An 18,954-nucleotide genomic window follows, 5' to 3' on the forward strand; every position below is an offset into this window, starting at 1 on the left:
CACATGGTATTTTTATCTTGCCCCCTGAAGATAAAAATAGTATGTAGAGACATGTCAAATGTATAAGACCTTTCCTCTACAAACATCTTGCTGAATAGAGTAAAAATCCTGAAGGGACCAGATAGTAAAAGAGGTACAACAGGAAATCTGTTAGCAGCAGTAGAATATAAAAGCAAAGAGCTGTAAAAATGTTATTCTTCCAGTGGGTGAAAACCAAAGGCACTTCCTTTGTAGGAACTGATACACATTTCTACCTTTTGCTTCTCTAGAATCATTAGAATGACACAGGGTAAGTATTTGACTAAGAGTGCATCATTAAAATAACTTATGGTTGTCACATTAGCTGATCAAATAAAAGGTCTCTAAATCTCTCTAAAAGAGAAAAAATTATGCCAGCCAATGAAGGGATAGTAGGGGTAAGCTGGGCGGCAGCGAGGAGGGAGAGGGAGAAAAGCAACAAATTGCTTACCTGTGCTATATTTTTATTTAGAAGATAGACACCATAATCAAACTGCAACTTCTCTCCTCCTTTGGGATACAGTGGAAACCTAGGAAAAGTGAAAGTAGCAACATTTTAGAAAACAGAAAGGACAACTGCCAAATTATAGATAACACATTTCCTGGATATGACATTAACATCTGAAGAACTGGACTAATTATTTGTAAAAATAATGGTGTGTCGACGTGACATCATCACGATGTCATCATACAAGAACAATAGCAACTTTCCTGTAGGGAAACCACGTAGCTCTTCATGCCAACAGAGAGCTAAAATACAATACTTATGAAAGTAATCCACAACCCCCCCAGGCTCAAGAGCAAAGTAGAGAACCTTGAGTGGCAATGGGGAGCAAGGAGTATTCCAATTCCACTGCCTCAAGCAGTGAGCAGAGGAGAATGAATGGAAGTGCAGCCAACGCTGGAAAGGGTGAACCAAAAGGCTGTGTCATCAGAAGGGAGCCAGGTCTTAATGACTGCCAGAAGATGGAAGGAACAGGAGAGGAAAATATTTAAGATGAAGGCAAGTTTGTTGCCTATGGAACAGGTATTCCAGAAGGCACAGTGGAATGGGTGGGTCGGTTGGGATTTGGACTGAAATAATTGAGGGGGATGTGAATAAGAAAAGGCAGAAAGATGAGGTCTGGATGATGACCTATGGGAGTTCAGAATCACTGGGATGTATAAGGAATGACATAGAGTTAATACATTAATCGTTACGTAGAAGGTGCCTCTACTTTTCACAGAAGAACCTGGAGATCGGGCAAGAGACATGTGCAATGCAAAGTGGAAGACAAACAGTCAAGTGGAAAGCCTCTGTTTCTCCTCTTCCTCTGAAAGCTGAAGGTTAGGCAGGAGACAGTGTATGTAGGAGATGGAAGTTGCATGCACGAAGCAGGTGATAAGTTATGTACCACTGTGGTGAGAGTGGACTGCAGTCTAGCGCAGGCACAAATGCAGGACACACCCCAGCAAGCTAGCAGCAGGCCTTGGGAATAACCGAATCGTCTGTGGTGACTCCCAGAACCCTCAGCCCACAGATGCTAAAGGGGTCGGGCAATTGGTGAGCAGGAGATTACAGGCAACCCTTTTCTGGAACTGGGAGCAGGACTCTGTTGCATTGAGCATATGTGGTTCCAAGTCACAGTCCCGGGGTGAGGTGGAACATTAGCAGGATATAGCTCTTGGAGAAAAAATAGATTTGATTTTCTTGGATCTGGAGATTAAAAGTTACAGAGGCAGATTTAGGCTTGATGTAAGGGGGAAAAAATCTTAGGCCATTAGAAATGTCCCAAAGTAGCATGGGATGCCATGGGAGATAACAGGTTCTTAGATGATCATTTGTCAGGGCCATCATACAGAAGATCGCCATTTAGGTAAAGGTAAGAATAATGGCCTCTGAGGAAAAAAAGATATAAGGGGACACTAAAGTTATGTTCAAGTATTTGAAGAGTTGTCATAAAGCAAATGGATTAAACTTGCTCTCCTTGGATCCAGAGAGCAGAACTAGGAACAATGGGGACAGTTTCAGAGGCATGTGGGCTTGGTATAGGGGAAAGGGGAAAAAAAAAGAACATCTCAATAATCATGACTACCCAACAGGAAAACAGGCCAGTTGCTCTTCACTAAATGTCTTCAAACAGAAATTGGACAACCACTTGTTAGAAATGTTCTATCCCCACTGAGATATGAGTTGTGTTGGTTGTACTAGATGCCTTGCTCCCTGAAGCCCCTTTCAACTAAAATTTCCTGTGACTACAGTCTAACCTTCACAATTGAACTTCTGTTCAATTTCTCACTCAGGACCAAATCTAAATGCCAGTTTAAGTCTCTTTAAAGAAACTTTTCTACATAAACAGATCAAAGATAACTCATACAGGGTTGAGAAGGAGAATTATGCTAAATGATTAATGCTTTATCTTGCTGATTCTGTAAAGGAACATGACCCTTAGGTAGAAAGCAATCTCACAAAGATGATAATTATTGTTTTCAATCAAACATTCGATTACTCTAAATGGCTAGAGAAAGACATGTGCCATAAAGCCTGTAAGATACTGATTTCTAATAAAATTAGAAGAGAGGGAAAAGAGTCTATTTGTTTTTGTTTTGACTTAGGCTCTAGAAAGAGTGACGAATAATACAATTTCAAAAAGGACACGCTGTGAGGCAGGTATTACAAAATGGTAAGCACTGATAAGTGAGCAAAGCCATGACATGCATTTATCCTATGTCAAAAAAATGCAAATGCTTAAGACCCCCCACAAGAAGATGCAGAACTAGATGCAGTAAAAATTAAGGCAGGACACATGTTTCAAACAATAACTGTAGGCATGAGAGAGTTGGGAAAATGTATCCAAAAGGAAATAATAATAAGCCATACCAGGGACTGAAGATTATCTGGGAACAGTACACATTCTAGCCTACAAAGAAACTACCTAATAGCTGAAGCATGGGAAAGAGGGCACTTTAGAACAATTGACTAGATCCATAAACCTCTGCACTCTGAGGCTGTTAACTTGGTGAGCTATCACATGTATGCCATCTGCACAGCACTCCAAATCCAGTGGAAACTCAGGTCTATCTCCATTTTCAGGTCATAAATATGGAAGTAGTTTCATATGTCAGAAGAGTAAATTGAGATAAGCATCCATTCATCTACATTCCTTAAAAATGGATTACACAATGTCTACTTTATTTTGACTTAATAGGGATTTCTTTATAGAAATGTAGATACAAGGCATATTTGTGACATTAAAACAGAATTTTAAAGAGTGATTAGCCTTAAATAGTTCACATAAGGCAGGGTTAAGGCAGATCGAATATTAAGACAGACTTCAAATTTTATACTACTTTCAAATCCTTAATGGGTCACCTCAAGTTGAACAGTATAATATCTTGTAACTACTACACATTTATCTTACCTTAGAAAACTACAGAGATTTATAGATCTTTTAAGCGATCCAGGAAAATAAAATCCACTTTAAAGCCCAAAACTATCACTATCAGGACATAAGATACAAATCAAAGGGATTTTATTTCAATATAGATGGAAAGTTACATTAGCCAAACTATCACTGAATTTAGATTATGAAGGATAAAGTTACAATTAACAGTATAATGGTCATTTAAGCATGACCATAAAACTGCCCTTAACATGCAAAAAACAGCTCATTTTAGGATAGTATTTCAGTAAATTGCTAAGAGAGTTATGTTTTCTATTAATAAAGATGGAAGCTTACAAAGCACAATTTAAAAAATTCCTCATATCAAATAGTTTTTAAATGTCCATCTCCCATATTAGAAACATGGACTAACTCTCAGCAGTACCTGGCACATAATAAGCATATAATCAATGACTGCTGACTGACTGCTTGCCTGTCTTTGTTCAAAATGTTCCCTGTTAGGAAAATATCCACCCCACTACCCTCCCTTTCATCTAATAAATTACTCTCTCAAATATTCAAATGAGTCTGTGAGCTCATCAATTTGGGCATTCTCTCCAAGGATGCAGACCTCAACCAATCTATATGTCCATTCTGCAACTCTTGCCTATTCCCTCCTGAAAATCTGTCACAGCAGGGATAGCCTGGATATGCTGGTAGCTAGGAAGCTCAGTGGATAGAGCACTTTTCCTGGAGTCAGGAAGACCTGACTTAAAATCTGTCCTCAGACACTTACTAGCTTTGTGACCCTGGGCAAATCACTGAACCTCTGTTTGACTCAGTTTTCTCAACTGTAAGATGGGGATAATGCCCTCTACCACCTAGCTGTTGTGAGACTCAAATGAGATAATAACTATAAAGCATTTAGCACACTGCCTGGCATATAGTGAGCACTATATAAATGTTAGTTAGCAGCAACAGCAAGAGTAGCAGTATTATTAAATGGTCAAAGGATATGAACCGGCAGTTTTTAGAGTAAGAAAGCAAAGCTATCAAAAAATATTCTAAATCACTAGTAATTACAGAAATGCAAATTAAAATAACTCTGAGGTACCAAATCATGCCCATCAGACTGGATGATGGAAAATAATAGGCATTCTAATTAAAAAAATGGAAAATAAGAGGAATTTTAATGCACTGTTGGTGCATTCTGCAAAGCAATTTGGAAGCATGCCCAAAAAGCTATTAAACAGTTCATATGGGGAACCTGTGGTGCCCCACCCCTGGTGTATACCCTTTAACTCAGTGATACCCCTACTAGGACTATACCCCTAAATAGATCAAAGAAAGAAGAAAAGGACCCATATGTACACAAATATTTATAGCAGTTCTTTTTGTGGTGGCAAAAATTTGGAACCTGAGGGAATGTGTATCAATTGGGGAATAGCTGAACATGTTATGGTATATGAATATGATGGAATAATACTTTGCTGGAGGAATAACAAAGGGGACAGTCTCCAAAAAATCTGGGAAGACTTATATGAACTAATGCAAAGTGAAGTGAGCAGAACCAGGAGTACAATTTATTTAATAACAATAATATCGAAGACTTAGTAATTCTGAGCAATACAATGACTAACCACACTTCCAAAAGACTCATTAGGAAACATAAATCTAACTCCAGATAGAGAGCTAATACCCTCAGGTGAAGAGTGAAGCATATTTTCTCACTCTCTCCCTTCCTTCTTCCTTCCTTCCTATTTCTTTCAATATGACTAATGTAGGATTTTGTTTTGCCTCACTATACTGATTTTGAATGGGTTTTCTTTTTCTAGCCTTCTCAATGAGTAGGGGAGGGAAAGATGCCGAGATTGAATTCAGAAGTGAAAATAAAACATATTTGAATTTTTAAAGGTTTTTGCATCCTCTACTTCTGTCAAGTAGTGCTAAAATGCTCCATCGCTTTTGTTTTAGTTGTTTTTCTTTATAATTTTCTTTATAATTTATACATTCTTTATAATCTATAATTATAATTCTTTATAATTTTCTTTATAATTTCTTTATAATTTTATCATTACTGGATGAATTGTTTTCCTGGTTCTTCTCTCTTCACTATGCATCATTTTATGTCTTCCCAGGATTCTATGAATTTCTCCCTTTTGACATTTTTGACAGTACAATAACAGTCTATCATCTTTATAAAATATAATTTGTTCAGTCATTCTCCAAATGATGGGTACACTCTTAGTTTATAGTTCTTCACTCCGGGAAAAAGGGCTTCTTTGACTATTTTTAGATATATAGGTCCTTTCCCTCTTTGGAGTATATGGAGGACCAGCAAGGAGGAGGGAGATGCTAGTACAAGTTTCTGTCATCCAGAAGGCATTCTAGGCATGATTTTACATATGATTTTGTCTTTTTTGGGGGGGAGGTGGATTATACTTGGTAATTGTTTTTGACAACCATTAGAAAATCAGTGAATCACCAAGAAAATAATGATAGGCAAAACTGTCGGTTGACTGCTACAAACTCTAATCATGTACAGAATTACTAATTATGTATTTATAATAGAACAGTCATACTTTAAAGTAATTCCTAATTACATATGTATATGTGTATATTTATTATGTACTATGTTTATTATGTATTATGTACATTTATATCTAACTTTCCATTCACTTACAGATCCAAATAACTGCTTATTAACTTGTGCTATGAACTGAGTAATTTCAAGTATTTCTCAACTGTATATGAAATCTGCTTTTAAGTTTTGATAGTATGACAGTGCGATCTCATTTAATTATGTACAATAACAATTTTCTTAAATCAATTACTTTTTAAAAACATCTTTTTAGGAATAAAATTGCAATTTGAGAATTAGAGCCATAATTTTATTTTATTATAAAATGTTATCTAATTGTAATTATTCTTTAATAATGGATAAATAACCTACATATATTTGGTAATTTTTAAAAATCTGGTTATTTTTCTTAGTTTTCAATTAAACAAGATATTGTCAAGATTAAAAAAAATTGAAATTTAAGATTCTGATGTAAAACAAAAAGCAGCTGCCTTTAACGATGAATTCATTTAAAATGTTGAATTATACAAGTGTTATAGTTCCTATAAAGTTGCAATTTACAAGGCTGCATTATGAAAATATTTATTGTAGCACGAATTATTATGTGATTTTGATATGTTCTAATTTTATTTTTACACAATCTTTACAAATAAATGTTTTCTTGTTCTATGCTTGAAAAATAGCACAAACATAAGGATTTCTGTTTATGCAACAGAAAAAGAGGATTTTATTTGAAACCATCAATCCTCAGATGTATTATGCATTTTGTAATAATTTTGATTACTTTTCTCTTTTTATTACCTCTTGGATTTCATTATTATTATTTAGAAGTATGCTGGTAATTGTGGATTTATTTTTTAGACTATGATGTTATTAAAGGTATTTTCTCAATTTGTATCTTTACTATATTCCTACATATTCTGAGTAAACCATCAGTTTATCAGTCAAAAGGGATAGTTTTATCTTTTCTTTGCCTATATTATGCTTTTTATTTCCTTCTCTTGTCTTATTGCTATTGTTCACATTTGTAGAACAGTTGGAAATGATAGAAGAGTGGCCATCTTTGCTTTACCCTAGCATTTACTAGGGAAACTTCTATTGAAACTTAATTGCATATGTTTGCTTTTGTTTTTACGTAAATATTTTTTATGACTTTAAAAAAAAAGATTTCTCAAAGCCTATATTTTGAGGTTTTTTTTTAAATAGTACTTGTCAAAAACTTTTAGAGATGTATTGGGATAATCATGGAGTTTTGAATATATTTATTTTTAATAGGACTGAATAAGCTGATTATTTTCCTAATATTGAATCATCCTTGCCTGTGTAGTATATAACTTATTTGGTTATAATGAATGACTTCTTGGATGAATTGTGATAGACTGTCTGACAAGATTTGATTTAAATTTTTAAACTCAATATTTATTAATGATCTGTAATTAATGGTCTATCATTCTCCTGCATTTTATCCTTTCCTAGTTTAGTTATTAGGACTATATTTGTTCCATAAAAAAAGTGAAGTAGGGTGCCTTCTTTCTCAATTTTGAGAATAATTTGTGTAGCACTGATGTTATTTGTTCTTTAAAAGCAAAATTTCCTGTGATTTCATCAAGACCAGACTTTTCCCCCTTTGGTAGATCCAACATGTGTAGTTCTATTTCTTTCGTTCTTTTTTTTTTTTTTTGAGATTGGATTATTTAAGATCTCTATTTGGGCTTCTGTTAGTCTAGGTATTTTATACTTTTGAAGGTATCCCCCAATTTCTTCTGTATTCTTTTTTTGTTTGTTTTTTCCCTTTAAACTTAAATACTAAAACTTACACAATAAGAAAAGAAAAAGAAGCATATTATAAACTTAAAAATTAAAACTTAAATACAAAATAAGGAGAGAAAAAAAGCATTGCCATGTGAACATCAGAATGTAAGAGAGGATTCAAAATATAAAACAATAAATTTCAATTTCAAGAAAGCCAATGTAATAAATACTATGCCTTGTGTTGAAAGCTGTCCATCTTTTCTTTGCTTTCTTCTAAGTTTCCTTTTGTTCTCTGCTGTGCATTTTTTACTTTGTTCTTTCCCCCCTTCCCCAAGCCCACCTTGGCCCAAGAAGGCTAAAATTAAGTGCAGACATATCTACATATACACAGACACACATACATATTCAAATACATACACACAAAAGAATATACACACGCATACATACCTATACACATATATTTACATACACAAACATATACTTAGGTATCCATAATCATACTCATATACACAGACATACATTCATATGCATCTATGTAAGACTGTACTATACTTATTGTCCTCTGTTTCTCTGAAGAACAGAAGGATAACCTTTTCCTTCATCAGTCCGAATCTTTCTGTATTTTTCCAAGTCTACCAACTTGTCATTTCCTGCACCACAGCAATATTTCAACCTTATACTGTCTAGTTATACTAAGTAGTCTAAGACAATATTGATTAATATGGCTGACATGTAGTGTAGTTTCCCTGTTTTTCTCTTTGATTAAATCTATTTTACCTTTAACTTTGTCTGAGGTCATGCTTATTACCTGTGCTTGTTTTTCCTAATAAATTCTACTCTTATAGTAATTGTGGCACTACCATATTTAAATTGTTTTTTTTGTTTTTTTTTTATGTTTTCTTGTTTTTTATATTTTCTCCTTGAGCTGGGGGTTTGGGAATTTGACTATCCACCTTTAGAGAATCGCTATAGGTTTTCCTCATAAGATATCTTTCAGGTGGTAGTCAGTGGATTTTTTTTTCCTATTTTTCCCTCTTGTTCTAATACTTGTAGATGACCTTCTTTAATTATTTCTTGTATGACGGTATCAAGATTCTTCTTTTGATTGTAGCTTTTAGGTAGTCCAATTTTTCTTATGCTTTGCTTCTTGATCTGTTCTCCAGATCAGTTATTTTTCTTATGAGATACTTCATATTCTGTTCTATTTTTTTCATTCATTATATTTTGTTTCATTATTTCTTGGTCTCTCATAACTTTGTAGGCTTCCTCTTGCCCAATTCTAATTTTCAAGGAGTCATTTTCTTCCTTAAGATTCTGAATCTTCTTTAATTGGTTGAGTTTCTTTTCATAATCTTGTTTTTCTTGGATTGTTCTTATTTAAAAAAAAGAGTTCCTCAATCTCTCTTATTTGATTTTTAAAGTCTTTTTAAAGTTCTTCTCTGAATTCTTTTTGGGCAGGTGACCATTTGACATTACTTTTTGGGGATAGGAGTTTTTTTCCCTTCATTATCCTTCTCTGAAGATGAACCCCATTCTTCTTTATTTATTCCCACAGTAACTTTCTATTGTTGGATCCTTTCTCCTTTGCCTGTTCATTTTTTTTTTTAAATTTGTAGTAGCTTATTTTTTTTGTTAATTGCTGCTAGTCCTGGGGTATGGAGGATAGTGCCTCTGGTCTCAGATCTTCTTTCAGTTCTCCCCTCTGGCCTGGAACCAAAACCAAGAACTCTGCCCACTTATAAGTGCCCACAAGTGTCTCTGCCCCACTGCTTCTACACTTAACAGGCATGTGCTGTTTCCTTCTTGCCCAGGGCCAAGTCTTGGCAGCACAGCAGGGTCTGGTATTCCTTATCAGCAGAAGTTCCCTTAATTTTCCCCAGCTCAGATGCAGACTCTGGACATGGTCAGGGAAGTAAAAGTTCCTGTGGCTGAGGCCCAGGCTATCTCCCAACTCAGCTAGCTCCAGGGCCACTTGCTATTTGAGTGGAACTAGCCTGGAGGTGTTTACTCTTCAGAAGGACCAAACCTCAGTCTTGGGATTTTTCTTTGGATATTCTCTCTGTTGTCCTAGGAGGATCACTGTTCTGCCCCGACTTTTGTTCATTTTTATCCTGTACATTTGTCGTGAGGTGCTATTTTGTATTGCTTGTGAGGGGAAATCTAGAGAGCTTGGAATTTTCTGACCTACTCCACCATCTTCCCAGAATCTTCTCCTTTTATTTTGTATTCTTAATTCTGGCAGCATATAACTGGGCATGGGAGATAATGATAGCTCTTTTTAATTCTTCTGGTTTTATTCTGATTTCACCTCAATCTTTTGGTATTTTGTGGATTTGATTTTCTTTCTTCTTTTTAATCAGATTAAGGTTTTATCAATTTATTAGTATTTTCAAAGAACTAGCTCTTAGAGCAGGAAATGGAAAACCACTCCAATATCTTGGGGCATATGGGGTGTTCAGGAAGGACTAGCACCTCTGGTGTGAGGCCCTGCCAAGCTCTTTTCAGGGCTGCTCATTCATCTTTGGTGTCCACCTGATTCACCTAAATCTCACAAGTGACTCCAAGCAGCTGTAGCAAGTACATTAGCCACACACTGGTAAACTATCTCAGCAGATGGGCTAAACTAGGTAATTGATAGGCCTCAAATATGCTGGTGAATTAGCGGAATGTCTATCCCAAGCATGTAAAGATGTTCACCAGCAGAATGGATAGATGAGAACAATTTGTTCCAACAGCCAGGAAGGCAGCTGAGGCAGGTACTTGTGAAGTGCTTAGAGTTTGGTCAGGCATCTAAGATGCCAAGGTCATCCACTGAAGCCTGAGCCATTGCCAGTTATGTTGATTTTTGTCTTGCCATTGGACTTCAATGACTCTGGAAGAGTGAGGATGATGACTTTGCACAATTCTGCCTCACTTAACTCCAATTTCATGCACAAGTCAAGACATCACACCATGATGTCATTCGCCCTCTTCAAAAACAAAGGATGAACAAGAGTCATTTGTACAATTTTTTTTGATTTCCAGTTTAACTACTTCTACTCTAATTTTTAGTACTTTATGTTCTGTGCTTATTTCAGATTTGTTCAGGTTGTCTTTATTTTTAAAAATGCATCTTCAGTTAATTAATCCTCTATTTTGTTAATGTTTTTAGGTTACTGTTTAAGGCTTTGTTAGGTTAGTATTTTAGGCTAATTAATTAGGTAATTAATAAGTTAGGTTAATGTTTAAGGTTTTTAGGAGTATCATTTTTCTCTTGAGGACTCCTTTATTTGCAAATCAGAAATTTTAGTATCCTGTTTCATCATAATTTTCTTTCACATAATTAGTAACTGTTTCCATCATTTGTCCTTTGACGCATTTATTATTTAGGATTTTACTGCTAAGTCTCCATTTGGGTATGTGCATTTTTGTTTATTTTCCCTTGCCTGATTCCTATTTTTATTGCATCATGGCCTGTTAAAGTAGTTTTCTATTTGGCCTTTTAACACTTGTTTGCAATATATGCTATATCCTGATACATAGTGAATTTTTGTAAAATTTTCATATGGTATTAAGGAATAAATGTATTCTTTAGCACTTCCACTTAGAAAATGGTATGTCTTTTTTAGCTCTATTTTCTCTAGGTATTTTATTTAATTCTCCATTTCCCCTTTTGTTTATCTTTCCATTAAAATTGTCCTAAACTTAGAGGAGCATTAAAACCTCCTCTAATACTGTGTCAGAGTCTATGTCTTCTCGTAATTGATTTAATTTTTTCTCATTTATGAATTTAGATGTGACAGCATTTGAAGCATATAAGAGTAATACTGATATTGGTTCATTGAATATTGTTCCTTTCAGCATAACAAAGTTTCCTTATTTATCTCTTTTTCTGTTGTGAATATTAGTTTTTGCTTTGTCTGATAACCAGACTGCAACTCTTGCTTTTTAGGATTCACCTGATGCAGAGTTTAATCAAGTCTTTCATTTTTATTCTGGTATGTCAGTTTTTTATTTATGTTTCTTGTAAGTAACAGATTGTGGAGTTTTGTTTTCTTGTCTGATATATCACTGTCATTCTATTGTTTTTTTTTTCAATCCATTCATTCTTATTTATTCATTTATATTTTGCTGTTTGTCTCCAATATTATTTTTAAAATTTGCAGAATCAGGGTTTTATTTCCTATTCTTCTGTAAAGAGCACACTATGTTTCTTAAGTTATTATATCTCCATCTATTTGAAGATAACCCTACTCCAATCAGCTCTCCTCCTCTCATCTTTAGATCCCACCCCCATTCCCCATCTGTCATCTCTTTGCCTAGTTTTGCTAAACTTAGTCATTTTTCTCTTTATCTAGTTTTCTAATTTCTCTCATTTTTTCTTCTATTACATGGTCAAACATGTAATAGAACTAGTTTAATTAATGTTTGAAATTTAATTTTCTGTATTTTCTTTTTTCCAAAAAGGATTTCTTTGCCTCACTTACTTCATTGTTTCTCTTCTTTCTATCATAGTCTCTTATTTATGACCCTTATTCTTATTTATGCCTTTGTTAGTCTCCATATTCCTTTTGGAATTAAAGCTACTAAGGTACCAATTTTGAGTTCTATCTTATAAACTATTTCTATGTTAATGCTTTAGAGATCTCACTCCCTGGGCCTTTGTGCCTTACTCTTAAAATTACCAATTTTTCCAGGTGATAAAGACAACAGAATTATTGCTCCATGGTAAGAATATCCTGTGTCCCTGTATTTGTAGTTTATTATTACCTTTTCCCCTCTCCATGATAACTTTTCGTCCATTTGCTATGAAATTTCCTTCGTGGGTCCATTACCTCCTAATCTTCTTGGGGTTAGTTGGCCACAAAAGCTCTAATTCCCCTTTATCCTGAGACAGGATAAATGGTTTCTCTAAGCCACAAACCTGTGCAGTTTATAACAACTGTAATGTCTCTATCTTTAACTATAGAGTATCACTCTTCCTTTACAGGAGAGTTGTTCAGAGGGATGCCTTCCTATCAATGAATCACGATTTCTTCTTTTTTTCTATCTCATTTCAATCTCTTTTTTTTGCCCCTTTACCCAATCTAAGGCAGGCCCAATTCTTGAAGGACTACAGGAGTTATTTCACTTCATTGTTAACCTTTGACTTTATCAGGGTACCACATGGTACTTATGCCCAAATCACCTTTTATATACTATTCCATTCTGTAATTTAGTTCCACAGAAAGCACTGATTCACCTGGAGGTGAGGTCTACACCATCACTACTATTTGACTTTGTTTACTGTTGTCAAGGATGTTGCAAGATGAATTATTTGCTCCAGTTGGTTTTCTTTGTAAGAGTGTTTCAATGTCTCTTAAAAATTTCAATATCTTTTGGCTTTTGGCATTTCTAAGGAGAAGAGAAGGGAAGCAGAATTGAGTTCTGTTGCAAGACCATAAACTCACTCATACAATCCTGCCAGAGTGTCATGGCTGCTAGAAAAAGGGTGCGAAATGAGCTCCTTAGGAATTAGCCTGCTTTGCTACTAGTTCACAGGGTTGTTGCCTTATTAAGGGTCTTGACATTTTATCTCTTGGATATAATCCTTACTTTGGAAAGGCCTAAGAGGATGTGAAGATCTGAGAAAATGTCTAGACCTCCACCCCCATTGGTCATATACCTTGGAGATATACAGAAATTTCGATGATTTTTGGAGATTTTGTATCTCCTACTTTTTACAGCCTGTTTCTTTACTGATTTTCTGGGGTTGTCTAAGTAAACAATCCATAATTTAGTTTTCTCTTTATTTATGCCTTTAATTTCTTCTTCTTGTTTTATAGCTATCACTGGTATTTCTAGAGCAATATCAAATATGAATGGGGAAAGAGGGCATCTTTCTATCTGCTAGGAAAGATAATGGTGTTTCTGTGATGCAAAAAAAATGCTGGTTTTGGTTTGAGAAACTTTTTTACATTAAAATTGGCTCTTCTATGCCTATTCTTTTAGGATTATTTGTTTTTAGCATAAATAAGTACCTGACTTTGTTCAAGACTTTTTATATATGATGTAAACATGCGATTTGGGGTGTTTTGTTATTAATATGATTATGTTCATTGTTTTCCTAAAGTTGAACCACCCATGAACTCGTTGTATAAATCCAACTTGGTCATGATGATTAATTTTTTAAATGTAATGCAGCAGTCTTCTTGTTGAGATTTTAGATAGATTTTTACATCATTATTCATTAGTGATATTGGTTGATAACTTTTGTTCCTTTTTTATTTTTCCCTGATTTGATATTAAAGCTCTACTTACCTACATACTTAGGAGTATGAGAAAGAGTTTAACTTCTCAATTTTTGAGATTAATTTGTGTAGCAAACGTATTAATTGTTCTTCAAATATTTGACAGCATTCACTTCTGACAATATATATACTCAATCCACCAAACTTTGATTAAGCACGTGCTGTGTACCAGGCACAATGCTATATACTGGAGATACAAATATATAGAATGAAAAAATCATTACTCTGAAGGAACTCAAGTTCAAAGGCGAGAGATAAGTAGATAGGAAAGTATACCCAGAATAAATACAGTGAATAACTAGCAATTATCTGGCACTTTAACATTTGTAAATATATATGAGGTAGTTAGGGGTAAGGGCACTAGTAGTCTGGGAAAGGGATCAAGAAAGGCTTCATGTGCTAAGGAAAACAATTTTATGAGGCAGAGATGAGGAATAATTGTATTTGAGACATTAATGATGGAGTGCAAAGGCACAGACATGCAGATAAAGTGTTATTTCTGAGGAATAGACAGAAATCTGGACATCTGGGCTGGATGGCAAACTGTGAAAGGAAGTAATGTCCAATAGAGCTGGAACAATAGGTTTGGGCCAAGTTGTAAGGCTTTAAATAAACAGGAAAGTTTATATTTTATCCTAGAGGCAATAGAACCACTGGAGACAACTTCGTAGGGAGTGATATACACTGTGCTTAAGGAAAATCATTTTGGCAGCTGGTCAGAGGATGGACTAAATTAAGAAGAGAATTGAGGCAGGGAGATCATTTAAGGACTCTTGCAATAAGACAGAAATGAAGTGAATCAAGGTGCTGCTGCTATGAGAAGAGAGAAGGGATCAGATGGAAGAGATGCTGGGGAGAGAGAAATAGCAAGATATGGCAGCTAAATGGATATGTGACATGAGGGAGAGTGACAGAACAAATGAAATGTCAAGGTTTTTAACCTGGGAGACTGAATAGTATGATGCCATCTTTGACAGAAATAGAGATATTTGGAATATGGAATTTGGGGAAAGACAATGCACTCTGTCTTGGACTTGCTAAGTTTGAGATCTCTGCAGGACATTCAGTTTAGAATGTCTAATAGACAGCAATGTGAGACGAATGCAGAAGACAGAATGGAGCTGGAGAGATTGAACAGTGAGGAATCTGCACAGAGATGGTAATTAAACCCATGGAATATAATGAAGTCACAAAGAAAGATAGTATAAGGAAGAGAATGCCATCTTGCTATAAACTAAAGTAGAAAACAGAGAGAAATTGCAGCTAAATGGAATAATGGTTCACAGGTTCTCTAGAGGCAATTATTGGAGTTGCTCACATCATGCATTAGGCAACAAGAAATATTATTTCATCAGATGTCTGACTACTCTGTCTTATGGAACTCAAGATATGTGAAACAACTGTAGAAGATGAAGCAGCAAAAAAAAAAAATCTACAAATATTCAATAAGACCTTTGATAATAAGTGATAATAAGAGCCTGGACAGCATCTTTCAGGAAATCATCAAGGAAAATTACCGAGTCCTAGAACCAGAAGGTGAAATAGTCATCAGAAGAATCCACTGATCACTTCCTGCAGCTTCTACATTAAAAGGTCAAAGGGAGTGGAATATGATACTCCATTAGACAAAGGAGCTTGGATTACATCAAGGATCAACTACCCAGCGAAACTGAGCAAAATCTTTCAGGGGAGGAGATGGATATTGAACAAAATAGGGACTTCCAAACCTTCCTGGTGAAAAGACCAGAATTCAATAGAAAATTTGATCTTCAAATACAAAACTGAAGAGAGGCATAAAAAGGTAAACAAGAAAGAAGAAACAACAATATGTTATTAATAAGAGCAATCTGTTTGTTTATATACCTACTAAGGAAGATGACACTTGTAACTCTTGAGAACTGTATTGTTATTACACCATGTAAAAGGCATATACATAGACACAGGCTGTGGGCATAAGATGACTTTGATGTGATGATAAAAAAATCTAATGAAATGGTAAAAAGGGATTATACTGAGAGAAAAGGAAATGAGGAGGCAGAAGGGTAAATCGCATCACATGAAAAGGCATTAAAAACCTATTACAGTAAAGAAAAAGAAGGGAGGGAGAGGAGCATTATTTGAACCCTACTTTCATCACATTTGGCTCAAAGAGGGAATAACATAATCAGTTAGGTATAGAAATCTAACTTGCCCTATAGGAAGTAGGAGGGGAAAGAGGAAAGAAAAGGGAGGGGTTGACAGAAGGAAGGGAAGAAGTAGTAAGGGTAAAGAGGAAGAAAAGGGAGGGGGCTGATAGAAGGGAGGGCAGACTGAAGGAGGCAGTGGTCAAAAGCAAAACTCTAGTGAGGAGGGAAAGGGAGAAAGGAGAGAGAAGAGCATAAATGGGGATGGGGGCATAGGATAGAGAGAAAAACACAGATAGTAATCTTAACTGTGAATGTGAATGGGATGAACTTTGCCATAAAACAGAAGCAGAGGGCAGACATCTTACACCCTATACTAAGACAAAGTCAAAATAGGTACATGATTTAGATATAAAGACTGATACTATAAGCAAACTAGGAGAGGAAGGAATAATTTACCCGTCAGATCTATGGAGAAGGAAAGATTTTATGACCAAACAAGAGACAGAGAACATTATGAAATGGAAAATAGATGATGTTGAATTACATTAAATGGAAAAGTTTTTGCATAAACAAAGCCAATGCAACAAAGATTAGAAGGCAAGCAAAAAAACTGGGAAACAATTTTTACAACCAGTATCTCTGATGAAGGCTTCATTTCTAAACTATATAGAGAACTAAGTCTAATTTAAAAGAATACAAGTCATTCCCCAATTGATAAACAGTCAAAGGATATGAGTAGGCAGTTTTCAGAGGAAGAAATTAAACCTATCTACAGTCATATGAAAAAATAATTGTGCATACCCTTTGACCCAGCAATACCACTTCTAGGTCTGTATCCCAAAGAGATTATAAAAACAGGAAAAGGAATCACACGTACAAAAATATTTATAGTTGTTCTTTCTGTGGTGGCAAAGAATTGGAAATTGAGGGGATATCCATCAACTGGAGAATGGTTGAACAAGTTGTAGCATATGAATGTAATGGAATACTATTGTGCTATAAGAAATGATAAGCAGGCTGACTTCAGAAAAACCTAGAAAGACTTCTATGAATTGATGCTTACTGAATGAGCAGAACTAGGAGAATGTTGTACACAGTAACAGCCACACTGTGCGATGACTGACCATGATAGACTTACCTCTTCTCAGCAATGCAAGGATCTAAGACAACTCCAAAAGACTCCTGGTGGAAAATGCTATCCACATCCAGAGAAAAGACTTTGGAGTCTAAATGTAGATGGAAGCATACTACTTGCTCTCCTTTTCTTTTGCTGTTTTGCTTTGTTTCTTCTTTCCTGTGGTTCCTCCCATTAGTTCAAATATTGCTTTACATCTTGACTAATGTGAAAATATGTTTAATATGAATGTATAAGTAGAGTCTATATCAGATTGCACATTGTCTTGGGGAGAGGAAAAGGGAGGGGGGAGGAGAAAATTCCAAACTCAAAATCTTACAGAAGTGAATGCTGAAAACTAAAAATAAACGAATAAATAAATAATTTTAAAAATAAAAGAAATAAGAAATGAAAGAGTTTAGAAACTTACCATCTACAAAGAAGCTTCACACTTATATAAATAATAACTATTTTCTTAAAAAAAGAAAACTTAAGAGATGGATATGGCAATGACTGAATAACACTGAAAAAAAAGTGAGAAAGAAATATTTTTGTTAAAGGAAAGACTCATTACTGATGTGGGAACCATTCCTGAATAAGCTGATAGTGTAAACAAAGATCAAAATAAGTATGTTGAAAAAAAACCTGGTGCACAATTAAAACAATTCCAATCTGACCTACTTTAAATAGTTATCAATGGGGAAAAGTGGGATATGAATAAAAGAAAAGACATCTACAAAATGTAGTAATTATATACAAAAGTTCAAACAATATAAATCAATTGCTGCAATGAAGAGACAGAAGGAGCTAAAAAAAAGCACTCAGAAAACAAACACAAGACTCACCAAGTAAAGATATAGTAGATAAAGGCAATGCCAGTTCAGAATACAGAGTCATTTTAAAAACTCTTACAAAGAAGAATCATAGTAGATTAAGATTAGTACCTCCTCATGAAACAGACTGAAATGGTGGAGGTCAAAACAAGTCAGTCAGTTAAAAAGCATTTATTATTATGTTCCAGACAAAGTGCTAAGCATTAGGAATACAAAGAAAAGCATATAGTTCCTGCCCTCAAGAAACTCACATTCTAATAGAAGAGACAACCAAGTACATGTAAGATATATAAATAGAAGAAACAGGGTAATTTCAGAGAAGGAACTAGGAGCTCAGGGACCTGGAAAGGTCCTATCAAAGGAGATTTGAGTTGAGTCTTGGAGAAAGTCAGAGAAGCTAATACAGAGGTGAGGATGGAAAACACTGCAAACATGGGAGATAGCTTATGAAAAGGCAGAGGAACAGAGAAGGTGGTCTGCTGCGCATGAGGGACAGCAAAGAGGCCAGTGAAGGGGCATCATAGATTTGTTAAGCTGTTTTTCAGTCATGTCTGATTCTTCATGACCCCATTTGGTATTTTCTTGGCAAAGATACTGGAGTGGTTTGCCATTTCCTTCTCCAGCTCATTTTACAGGTGAAAAAACTGAGGCAAAAAGGGCCTAGGGTCACACAGCTGGTAAGTGTCTGAGGCCAAATTTGAACTCAGGAAGAAGAATCTTCCTAACTCCAGGCCTGGCGCTCTATCCACTGTGCCTCCTACCTGCCCATAGAATAAGTTGAGGGAAGAAAATATGAGAAGGGCCAAGATGGCGGCCAGAAAGCAGGGACTTGCTTAAGCTCTCCCCCAAATCCCCCCAAACACCTGTAAAAAATGGCTCTGAACAAATTCTAGAGTTGC

The 18,954-nt window shown here is 35.3% G+C and overlaps 1 protein-coding gene across 1 annotated transcript in view; it reads right to left on the bottom strand.

Moving 5' to 3' along the window:
* Nucleotides 1-18,954, bottom strand: part of UVRAG (UV radiation resistance associated) — a 416,256-nt gene that overhangs the window by 105,057 nt on the left and 292,245 nt on the right. The window contains exon 13 of the mRNA XM_036745375.1: nucleotides 470-548. Coding sequence (XP_036601270.1) covers nucleotides 470-548 — 79 coding nt within the window. The remainder of the gene's footprint in view (nucleotides 1-469; nucleotides 549-18,954) is intronic.

The sequence above is a fragment of the Trichosurus vulpecula genome, chromosome 2 (assembly GCF_011100635.1).
Source record: "Trichosurus vulpecula isolate mTriVul1 chromosome 2, mTriVul1.pri, whole genome shotgun sequence".
Lineage (NCBI taxonomy): Eukaryota > Metazoa > Chordata > Mammalia > Diprotodontia > Phalangeridae > Trichosurus > Trichosurus vulpecula.